Source organism: Schistocerca nitens, chromosome 11 (genome assembly GCF_023898315.1).
Source record: "Schistocerca nitens isolate TAMUIC-IGC-003100 chromosome 11, iqSchNite1.1, whole genome shotgun sequence".
Lineage (NCBI taxonomy): Eukaryota > Metazoa > Arthropoda > Insecta > Orthoptera > Acrididae > Schistocerca > Schistocerca nitens.
The window spans coordinates 142,095,787-142,108,148 of record NC_064624.1 but is presented as its reverse complement, the minus strand read 5'-3'; the positions used below and the strand labels follow the sequence as shown (position 1 = coordinate 142,108,148).

Genomic DNA, 12,362 nt, shown 5'->3' with positions numbered 1-12,362 from the left:
TCACTACACTAAACTTACATTCCGCACCCCAACAACTACATGCACTGCATCCTCACCATCAAAGACATTGAATTCAGACCCACAGTTTTCTACACCGTCAGTCGAGCTCAACGTCATCATCCCAACAGTTTTTTGTGTCGCGTCCCTAACATGAAAGACATCCAGTTTAGAACCACTGTTTTCCACAACATTCACTCTCTTTCAACGTCCACATATCGTCCAACAGATGACGATAACAGCCACAGTCACCTTCCATTTTAACATCCAAGTCACTTATTCCAAAAAGCAAGCCAACTTTATCTTCAGCCACACCAAAACATCAGCTTAAAACCTATACCTAACCTTGTTTCACCACATAAAACATCAAGACAAAGCAGCAGCATAGCATTCCATCCATATGTCTGTTCCATCAAATCCAACGAGATCTTCATCATTCACATGTTATCTCAATGCTACAACTATACTTTAATGAAAATTGTTACAGTCACGTAACACAGTCCCAGTCACTCTACACTCTACAAAGCACAGATAATTGCTACAACATACAATCAGATGGTACTGCCAATGGGTGCTTGTGAGACATCCTGATACCAGCACCTCATTCTGCAGATCAGAAACCCTGGGATTGGTGATACACATGAACAAAAACACTGCCACATTTTCCATAAACTGAACAATCTAGTGAAAAAGGATTCATTCTCCTCTCATCCATAACAACCACACGTTACCAAACAACCTCAACAAGCCAGACTCAGTGCTTCATATCTTAAAGATATACTCACTGTATCTAATGACTGCTCGACAATTCGGGACATACAATGTCACACAAATACGACCACCATATCTCTTGGTCCCAGTTTAAAATACCTGTCTATAACGCCACAAAACGAATTAAATATAGCATTTACAACACAAGACTATAAAGCCACACATTTTGTGAGCGTGTGGGTTCGTGCTATTCTGTCATTCTGCGCAACAGTTTAATCTGAGATGTACCCTTTACCCTTTGGCCCCTGCAAGATGCAATTTCCACCCCCACACTACTACAGAAGTCAGACAGACACTCCTAACGTTCTAAAGAGAAATGCCTGACAAACTTTCAGCAATAAATACCTTGTGGAGTCGTCCACTGTAAGGAAATGACACAAAAATTCACAAAATTTCTTACGTAACTAGTAGGATACTTGGGTACTGGAGTAGTGCTAGTTAGTGTAAGAAAAACAGGAAAGTAACGAAAATTATTATTTATTTTGCAAAAATACTGAGAAATCACAATAGCACTTTTAGTTATGAATTGAACACATTATTTGCGGGTTCTTTTCAGAATGTGAAGTTACCTCTTAAGCATAGGATTCGCTAATGAAATTTCTATACAAAGTTTAAGATTGTTATTGACTTGGCAGAATGGCTGAGAGCCGCACCTACTCAACTTGAATAATTATCGTTTAGAATGTTGCTAGGTACAGTCGAGGCTGTTACGTGTGATATGCAGTGAAGGGTACTGTTGTGGAGGAAATGTGGGGGTCGAAGAGCTGTAGCTGTGATGACTGCTGTCTGCGCCGCTCGCTGCCGACAAATAAGATAACTCCTCTCTGGATTGACCTTCGCCAATCAGAATCTCCCTACGCCTTGATGAAGTCAAGGACTCCTATTCGCCCCTAGTCTATTGGCGTGGTACACCGGTCAGATAACCAGTCCACCACGATGCCACTCAAAAATTCGGTCACAGGCGTTTAACTATTACTCAGTCCGTTCACACTACACAATAAGTGTGGCGGCCAACAGGGTGAACAACGCTTAATCGCAAGGACTCAATATAGAGTCACACTTCGATTCGCTCTCGACAGAGGTGCTCTCCCAGTGAAGTACTGAGGAGAGACTTGTTCCTCGCTCTTTGAGTACACGTACGAGCGCGCACGCTCTCGTTACGTGTTCTCGCTCCGGGAGCGACAACGGAACGGCCTCTCTGCACGCCAGACGTGAAGGGGTCTATATTTCGATCTCTTCCATTACTCCTTCAGCTCAAGGCGTCAGAAATATCGTCTGCCAATCAGCATTGCTCTTCTAAAACGGGAGAATGACGTTTTGTTTAAGGCGACCAATACGGAAATCTGTAGTATCGGTGTTTGGCGATTGCTATCTCCCTGTGGAAATCTCTGAAACTGTGTGCTATGTGTAAAGAATGCGTAGGCTAACCGCTCCCACACAATGTAGTGGAATTTGCTTTTAAGCCGAACACGGGGTCGTCCTTACACTTGGGCTAACGCTGTCTGCTCTACAGGCGGTCACTGGCCGACGTAGATAGCTTGGGACCGGCCTCCTGGGGTGCAGTTGCCTCTCTCGAGCTAAAAGCTCCTGTGACCGTCGTGTCTGGAATGTATGTGTGTACGCCAGCCTCGAGTATTTCAACCACAGTGCGCACTTGCGATTTATTAGTTATTTGCATATCGTTTACATGAATTCATACAATACTGACTTTATCTTATCGAGTTTGGGCTCGAATGAAGCATCTTGATGTGCAGAATACGATTGTGAGGGCGGAATATGTAAGCAATGAAGGAGACCACGACGTCTTACAATTTCAGGAAATTCTTATGAGAGGCTGCTCATGACTCCATTACTTTCGACCTCCTTAAAAAACTCTTATTTCCTACTAGCTCTAGTCAAGTTGTGTGATATCATACTGTATGCAAGTTTATATCCCACGGCTCACCTATGATTTAAGGGTAGTGTCTTTGTATACTAATCAAAACGTCATGGGACCCAGGATCAAACCTCGCTACTGCTTAAATTTAGAATAAAAATCATCAGTAATGATGGATGGGCGGATAGAGCTTCAAGGCACTTTCTTCCCCTGCTCCTAAAACCCTGAGGAGTCAGCAGCGCTCAAAGGCATGAGAATGCAGAAGGTAATCGGAACCACTGGTATCTGTCCACAGGACATGTGGCCTGATATTGAAAAGTGGTATGATGACTGCTCCATTCGCGAAATATTCCGCAATAGTCGCACATTCGGATCTCTGGGAGGAATCTGGCAAGTGCCAGGTGTCCCAATGAATTATGTTTACTGTATAGCTCCTTGTCTGGCACACCATGCTTCTTTTGTCACTGTAAATCTTACTCAACAGCATATCTTCATCTACTTCGATAACTTCACCTCTCGGTGTAGCCTCTGCTACATCAAAATCACTTATGTTAAAAACCCAAGGAATTATTACAATAAATACCACCAATCATTTCTCTCTCCCTAACTTCCACCATGGCACACATAAACATGACTGTGTGGTGGTACTCTCTTCAAAGGTAAGCTGGTTCGAATCCAGGTGAAGGAAGAAATTTGCATTGCTGGTATTTCCCCAGTGATGGGAGGGGGAATTGAGGCATAAAGTTTCTCATCACCAGACCTCGTGTCAGTGTTCTACATTACATTACCTCTCCTCAGTGTATCATGATACACTGATGAGGCCTGTGACACTGTTGAAGGTGACACATGTGGTGTCGACGACAATCGCCTGCAGCAAATCGTCAATCGACCACCGCAGAGATGCTGTACACCGAAGCAGCATCGCCACCGCCTATGAGAAAGAAGCAGTAAGCCACTCCTCCTGTAGCTTCGAGGCGCCACACACGACAAGTATTTCCAGCTCTGCCAGTGCCCGGTACGAGTTCTGCCAGCGTCCAGCCTGAGTTCTGTTCTGTCTACGAGGGTATCAACAGTTCCATGACGACTGCAGAGAAGCGACGAGTTTCTGCCTTCAGAGTGCAGTGTCGGCGTAACGTCACTCAGTCAAGCCTAGGCCAAGCATGCACGTACAGAGAGTCGAGGGCCAGCAACAGACACATATTTGGCACAGTTGTAGTAAACGTTCAGTGCTCATCATCTGCAGACTTGCACTGTAATGCCGCTCAGTGTTTTCAGCAGCTCCTGTGTATCTGAACCCCAATTAATACCACACATGCTCCCGCAGTCACAGCCACGAGGAGCTAAAGATAAGTGTATTGCTTTCCAAACAATAAGGCGTTCTGATCATTGACTGTTTCATTTATCTACTTGTAAATTTATTAAAAGCATGACACAACAACATGTGTGTCAGATGTGGATGTTAAGCTCTTAACGCATCGATTACAGTCATGTACACTCAACAGATAACTCCGAGTCACAGTTCTCTCACAATGCAAGGACAGCGCCCAATTACGTGGAGGAAGATAAGCGCTTGCAGTAAGGCGGTGGACCTGCTGCTCCATTCCTCTCTGCTGACATGGGCAGAGGACTCTCACTTTCTCATATCTTGGAATAATCACGCATCCCCAGCTTACAACAAACTCGAATTAAGAAAGGAAACTCGACAATGTGGGGATTCCATCATTCAGCCATCCTCTGTACTTGGGTAAAACCCAATGAACGAGACGATGCTGTGGTAAGCTGTTGGCTCCAAACTTTATTTTCGACCATATTTAGTTTCTCTGCGATGTCCCTACACAGCTTAAGGTGAATGACACGAGGGTTCCTATGGATGGACGCAGCTGTCCTGCTTCCCCGTTCTTCCCAATTCTGGGTTACGCTCTAATAGCTGTTTCACCAACAGGACGTTAACCCCTGATCTTGTTTCTTCCTTCGTCTTTCCAAAAGCCTTAGTGGCCCCAGTGTTACTTTCGCCAATATAGCTTGGATCTCAGCACTCTCAAAAATTTACTATTCCTTACAGTCTTAGAACACCTTGCACTCTGTATCATATTTGCCGTCTCAGACGCAACCTCTACCAGCTGATTGCCCTCTCTTCTGAAGTTCCTCAGACTTTGTCACAAATTGTAAACGTTCCATAAACGTGGCGAACAAAAGCAATTTTTCTCGCCTATCCTCTGGATACCTAGGCTTCTGGTGCGCCCTCCACTTGCCACCCTTCTGTATCCTATTCGAGCGGAACTTCAGCTGGCTGGTTCTTCCTGTTCCAGAATAGTATGTAGACACCTACTCCTCCAACCAGCTATAATCCTAGCGTCTACGCCTCTTCAATATGTAGATGATCCCGCTTCCAGCCTCCTGACCACTGTCATCCCTCCCTCACACCTCCCTCTACCCACATCAACTTGTCAATCATACTTCCCAGGCCACTCGAACACCTTGAATACATACGCCCTTTCTGGCCGGCACCTGCATCATACTGTATTACCCTCGTAGTAGTTATCGGGAACTCCCAAAATCGTCAGTTACTGTATTTTGTTGCGCTTTTTCTCGACAATCTCGTGTTAACGAAACAAACTGGTGACAAATATGCTCCATCACTTTTTTTTTACGCTGCGTGATGGGGTCACTAAGTTCACGGAGGAAAGTGAAATATCACAAAGACGAGAATTCAGCCTGCATCCTATTTCTTTGTACAGGACGCCTATGGAGTTATGTCAAAAGAGTATATTCTATATGGACGTAGTTAGATATAAAAAAAATACGTATCCAACGGATCAGTGTATGGACGATCACACCTTCCTCAGATATCTATGTGTCTCGCTGTCCCCCTTGCTTTATTGCGGATCGTTCTAGTAATTCTGCTTAGAAAGACTTGCTCAACACTTGTGTCAATTTTCCATTAATCTTTCAACGTTGAGCCACATGAGGCTTTATTATTCTTCATATTCAGTTATTTGCGTGGTAAGATCAAAAGTTTGTCATGACGATTTCAAAAGGTTGTTGAGGTGGTAATGTTGGGATTTCGTGGTAACCACTTTAATGTGGCTTTAAATGCTGCAGAACCAAATACAATCCGAGAATAAGCTGTTCATTAAGAAACCCACACATCTGAACAACAAAACGAGACTCAAGCTCCTTCCTTCTACAACCACACAAGATCCGTGATTGCCTTGTCATGGAGCTGAGATACTGAAAACTTCTGTTGTATTGAGAAATGGAAGTTCCCATTCATGTAAGCTTCAAAAGAATGTAGTCCTAACAGGTATTCTGAACACACAATGGGCCACATAATGTGAGGTAGGTTCCTTTCCAACTCTTGCTGATAATGGGTACTTTCCTTAGACAAGAAAACAGTATTTTTCATGAGCAAACAGTGGTATATGGCACATTTATAAGTAAACAACACTCTTGAGCGAGACACGGCACAAGTCGCCACAACGAAGTACGGCAGGTTACAAATCGTTGCTACACACCATTGTCAGATAATTCAGTAACAAACATGATCCTAAATCCTTTCGTATTCGTATTTTTTCAGTGTCGTCGTGCATTGTTGAAGAAGATGCTTGAAGTCCAACTGCTCTTTTGCAAATGATTTTCATTGGAGACTGCTCATCTCCAATGCAGGAATATCAATGAAACCTATTTACTTCCTTATTTTTACTATGTCAAGAGCGATGCAGGGACTTCTTGGGCACCCTGTAGATGAAATAGACGTGCATAGTAACAATGATATCAGTCTTTGTTAATACTCTTACTTTGTGTTGACATGCCGCCTTACATAGTTCTGGGTAATTGAACCAGGGTAATGTGGGTAAACAAGGCCCAGGCTCGTCATCCAGAGAAGACTTTGGATTCAGCTGCCTGCAGTGTACGGCCACCACCTACTTGCTGTCGTTTTCTTGCAGACGAGGAGTGGCAGCTGGAGGACAGAAGCCACGATACGCTCTCCGTGGACACTGACTGCGTGCAGCTGTTGGTGAACGCCCTGGACCACCCCACGTGTCCGCTGGAAGACCTGCCACTGGAAGCCGTGAAGCAGCGCGAGCGGTGCCGCGAGCAGCTGTGGGACGACGTGGTGCAGAGGTCGCCCCACGTACCCGTCACCAGCTACCTGGCCTACACGCAGAGGGCGAACGTCAACCTCTGTCTGCTGGCCTGGATGGCGGTCAACTCGTACGGCATTTGTCAGGACGTCCCGTTTAGTATGCTACAGTGCGTGCACGATGCTCGCTGCTATTTCGATAGTCCTGATGATCAATCATGTCTGCAGTCGAACGCTACAGACGCCATCTGCTCTGTTTCCAGAGCTATTCTGTTGCTAAAGTGTCGCGAATTTTCCTCCATTAAGACTTCCCATAATTGTACGCGCATTGATTTCTCATTTGGAGCGTACTATGGTATTAGCAGTATATTGTATCAAAAGCTAACAGAAGAAACACTGAACTACAAGAAAAGTTTAAACAACGCTACCTTGAAATACAAGGATTTCAAAATAGACAGCTTGAAACCTTTAGAAATCTCATTTGTACTGATAAATATCATTTTCCGTTTCTCGACTGCCGGAGTATACTTGTACCTTCCCCAGTTACGTAACTTGCCTGGTAAGATATTATTGTCCTTTCAGATCACGTGCATAACCCAGATCCTGTGTTCTGAGGTCGTGTATCGTATGGCAGGCGTCCCTGACTTACCTACAGCAGTGCTGATAGACAGCGCCCTCACACTTCTCAGCTGTATCTGGCTGAACTCATTCTGCTACCAGATGTATGCTTGTGTTCGCCATCTCAGGCTTCCTGACCAGCTACTACCTGCTGAAGTAAGCCAGTTATTCTGTCGTGAGGTGCTGTGTGTGTTTATCCCGTGGAGTATAGTATGTGTGGCAGCCGTTGCTTTGGAAAAGACGAGTAAATATTACCTGATCTACAGTCGTATAGTAGTCCTTGCAGGGATTTCAGTGTCTGTGGCATTCAATTTGATTTGTCTCGGACTGCTTGGATACATGTACCTACGTACTCGGTGCTCCATGCGGCAACTCGAAATTGTTGATAACAAGAAATTTGCCTCAAAGAAGCAATGTCTTTTTATGTCAGTTAAGGCCATTATAATAAGTGGAACAGGAATTATTATTAGAATTGGGTTCCACCAGGCTCAGGGAATAGCGCAGTTAGTGTACTATATGCATCTAGTTACGATGGTGCAAGGACCAGTGCTCTTCGTCTGTTTCGTTTGCAATGGAACGACGCTCCCCCTACTGAAGAACAGGATACTTCTTTGGTGGAACCCAACCAACATCCCTGCAGGTCTAGAGCTGTGTTCGGCAGCCGAGAGGAATCTGGCCAGGAGAAACAATGAACAGTCTCCCTTTTCAGAATCCTCGCTGTAGCCTCCTTCAGTATTTTTCGCAAATAACTGTCTCCACACTACACTGCATTAAGCCCAGCAATAAAAATGGACTGTACCTGGTATGACAATATTAAATGTCATTAAATCTCATATCGTACAGCCAGTACTTCTCTTTCCTAACGTCTCCTTCATTTATAACTGTGTGCTTATTTGTGAGTGGTAGCCTCTGTCTACCTATTCTAATGCACTGAGACAACTTACTAAAATTGTTGGGAAATGCTTTGTGTATACAATAGGCTGCGTCAATCACACGGCCTGTTATATACAAGGAAAACGCAGCACGTTGTCGGAGGAATTCCTGTTCGTCAGGGTCATCTTCCGTGGCGATGGTGCATTTCTGGACACATGTTCGTAGGACGTCTTTTCTCCGTTTTCCTTCGAGGATCTGTCTTTGCAGTTTGTCGATTTTATTAATGTATAATGTATGATATTAGTATATATTACATTATGTCTGAAACAAAGAAAGTTTCCATGTCTGTGTGAAAGATGTACTTCTACATGATTTGTAATTCAAGTACCATGACATGACACATTCAGGTACTTATAAAATGAAAAGAGAGGGGCCAATGACTAAAGTGGTGTGTGCATGAAAGTGTAAATGGGTTTTTTGAGCTTATTAGTGGTTCGATTACATAGAGTGGCTCAAATAGGTATAAAACTAAAGTAACACATGCCTTGTTGTGTGAAATGTGGCTTGAAGTGATCGCAAAGTGTAGAATGGCAGAGTTATATGAGATTAGCGTTATTGGGTTTGTGAGACAAGATGGTGATTTGTTAAGCTAGAGGTTTGTAAGGGTACTATGGCAGATGTTAAAAGTTAATCTTCCATGTGCCACTCTTGAGCAAGGAAGAACATTACTTAAAGGCGTACTTACAGAAACAGTACTGTGGAAGGATAAACTTGTGCCAGTGCTGTGAATCCTGGAAAACATGTGCCATAGTAGCTTCACCAGAAGCACACAGTACGCCGAAATTGTTGTGATTCGTAATCAATAGACTATCTCCCATTTGTTCAAATAAAACCTGAGTGAGCAAAGTAAAGGAGTGTCTGTGTGAATTTAGTATCCAGCCCAACTGAAAATCCTGTGATAAATAGTACTACGTGGAGTGATTTTCGTGAATTTTGCGTTTACCAGGCACCCGCAGTGTTAACCGCGATTTTCGTACTGGACGCAGTGGAACCAGAGGCCGCAGCGCCACGAGGGAGGCAGGTGCCGGGTGCAGCCCGCCTGGCCGCAGGGGGGCGCCGGCAGCTCAACACGTTCTGTAAAACCGTTTGACGAAGATTTGCAGGCCGTGCGCCTCGATGCTGTCAGCGCAGCGCCAAGCCAACCCTGGCCCGCTCTGCGTGACGTCACACGAGCGCGCTGCGGCCTCCTCTTTAGGTGGTGGCGGCCAGAGCCGACACGGGGCCCACCCAGACAAGCGTCCTGCACCACCGGGACACGCGTGAAGTCAGCCCGACACAGTGGTCGCCAGCCGAGCCTCGACCCGCTGGAAAGTATCGAACCTCATCGCTCGAAAGCCAGTAGTTAACGGCCCTCGTGCTACCTACTTACCCCCAGGCAAGATCCCGAGTCCCGACCGCAGTACTGGGGACATTCACAGCCGAGTCCAGGAAATTACTTTCGACTGGCTGTACGAAATACACAGTTCAAACTCAACAGGAAGACGGTCACTCAAAAAACATTACTCCCAGATTTGGATAACAAACTGAGATTATCGCTATCCAATTACCCCAGCCAAGTCAGTCTGAGTCGGAGGTCCACTACCACTTCGCTAACATCACGGAGTTTTCCCTGAGCTACAATTCGACGTAAACGCCCACACTAATTACTATGCAACATTCGCAGATAACGACAGGAAAGTTCTTAAGCGGTAATGGATGCGCGCAAACGAGAAGGCGTTTGCAAACTCGAGAACACTGTGCGTCGCGACACAGAACTCCGCCCCAGAGCGCCCGCGACCCGCCACGTCGGCCACACGGGCGCCGACGGCCAGCTTTCGATTCCCCGAGCTCCGAGCCTCTCCACGAAATCCTTCTACACGTGGGCCTTTCAGCCAATCAGGAGCAGCAGAGGACTGCAAGCCCCACCACTGGCCACTCCCTGCTGCTGCTTACAGCCGCTGCTGTCACGTTCTGGTCTTCAAAAAGGCGAACCAGCGAGCAGATATGGGTGGTCAGCGAATCACCTGTTACAACCCTTTCACTCGTGGGGTATCAAGCATTAACTTCTGCAGCCGATATACCTATTAAGGACTTTCCTCTGATACATCTGGGGACAAGCATTCTCGCAGCCGAAACTGCTTGAACTGTTGTTACATGTACGTAGTTGTTCGACAGCACACGTGTTACTCAGACGATGTCCAGTGCAAAGTGCATCATGCGTAACTCGCGCCACTGTCGTCAAATGCAGCATTGTCAGAGCGACTCAGACTTGGGATCAGCAGTCTGCACAACCGCCACAGGGACGACCAACTCGCATCTGCCGAGGCTAAAGGCACAGAAGTCAACGCTGACTGCGAGCGTTCTCAAGCAGGGCGTGGGGTCTATGGATCGTCCTGTTTCCGATATGCAACAACAGTTTTCAGCGCACCAGACTGAAGTAGAGAACTCTGTCTCCACCAGATCTCCAGAAACGCAACGCTACGCCGTAAACCCGGACAAGAAACCCGAAGTAAACAGGCAAAGCCGCCACAAACACGATACTCCAATTACAAAAAGTTTACACTCATCCAAATACATCTCACGAAGAACAAGGTTTACAACTGGTTGGATGCAGTTGGAATTAAAGCACATCTAACACATGGCACTTTAGCAAACCCTACAATAAACTATAAACTAAGAAGGTGGCAAAGAAACCGCCAAATCGTTGTAACCTGCACTAAAACAGTTGCCTGGGCCACCAAGTCGTTCACAAAAAAATCCGAAAAAATTTGCCAACATCAGAACACACCCATCAGATATCGAAACCCGAGAGAACAGTTTGAGTTACTTACCGATGTGAAGCAACAGTAGCAGAAATCACACCGCACGCCAAACACTAAGCAAAAGAGAAACCACACAGACTCACGCTCGCCTTTGTGATAACCAATTTTGACCGTGATACAACAAACGAAAAAACTGAAGGGGACCTAAAGGTACCGGGAAACTAAATCAAAATTCACCGCTATTCCTTCCAGTCATCTATAGTTACAAACAACCAACTAACAAGCTACTTGTTCACCATTTCAGAATGCACTGTGTACCTCACAAGGTTGGACTATTTAAACACTACCTCCTCAATAACAGCAACGTCGATATTGCAACACTTTCCAATAAGACACGAAAAGCTGCGATATAAATTGAAATGTGAAGAACGGAGTCGAGCACATCGAATTTTTAATTGCAAAATAGACCCGAAACAAGAAGCACCAAAATGCAGGAGCTGCAACACTGTTAACGTTAATAGTGATGAGAGTTGCAAAGAAAGACCAAAACAGCCTATCTCAGCAAACAAAACTGAAAACATTAAGCGCATTGATGAAACTATCGCGGTCTTCGTCCAAGAATGTCACGAAAACAATCAAACGGAAAACATACTCTGAGTCTTCACTACAGCCCTTCGCAACATGATATTTGAAAGAAGGGAAATAATAACAGCAGCTTCAAAAAAGCTCCTACTACGTTCTTTGGCGAACACGGATCCACGTCTATATCGCCATATTGATAGACAAGGAGGCCTATGCCCAACCTACCCTGAGACACCAGGAAACAAGAATTAACCTTCACATTCAAGCCTAAGAAAGATATTGCCACTATCTGCATTGCCAACACACTGGGTTTCTGCTCTAAAAACAAACTCCCTAAAGGCATAGTAAGAGAAAAAAAAGTTGGTATTATAGTCGCAGCACATACCTCATGAGCAGGTAGAGAAATCAATCTAGAGAACTGTATCTGTCACGCAAACCAGACCGTAGTAGAAGCTGAGATAGATGCTTCAGAGTCATTCATATAAAACACCATAACGATGTATTCTGTCGAGGAACTGCCAACTGATCTCGTTAATTACATACCCTCATTTCGCCAAGCTAAAGGAACACGTGACTCAGTGCTAGATCTACGATATTTTCTGAAAAATTGAACAAGAAAAACATTAAACTTGTTGTAGCCATTTTGAATCACGCCAGACTCAGAAATGACTCGCCGCCTTTTATCAATCACTATGGCACTTCTATCTTAGAACATATAGTACGTACAACATAGCTACCCAGATTCTGAAGCTATACTGAA

At 45.0% G+C, this 12,362-nt stretch overlaps 2 protein-coding genes across 3 annotated transcripts in view; both read left to right on the top strand.

Annotated features, from left to right (window-relative positions):
* The window catches only part of LOC126212583 (uncharacterized), a 235,906-nt gene extending 228,999 nt beyond the window's left edge, over nt 1–6,907 (top strand). Inside the window, exon 5 of the mRNA XM_049940013.1 lies at nt 6,592–6,907. Coding sequence (XP_049795970.1) covers nt 6,592–6,646 — 55 coding nt within the window. The 3' untranslated portion in view covers nt 6,647–6,907. The remainder of the gene's footprint in view (nt 1–6,591) is intronic.
* LOC126212581 (uncharacterized) overlaps nt 1–8,140 on the top strand; it is a 656,804-nt gene extending 648,664 nt beyond the window's left edge. Inside the window, exon 8 of one of the 2 annotated variants that reach the window (XM_049940012.1) lies at nt 6,770–8,140. In XM_049940012.1, coding sequence (XP_049795969.1) covers nt 6,770–8,069 — 1,300 coding nt within the window. In that variant the 3' untranslated portion in view covers nt 8,070–8,140. The remainder of the gene's footprint in view (nt 1–6,769) is intronic. The other variant, XM_049940011.1, reaches the window with a different exon arrangement.
* Nucleotides 8,141–12,362: the final 4,222 nt, after the last annotated feature.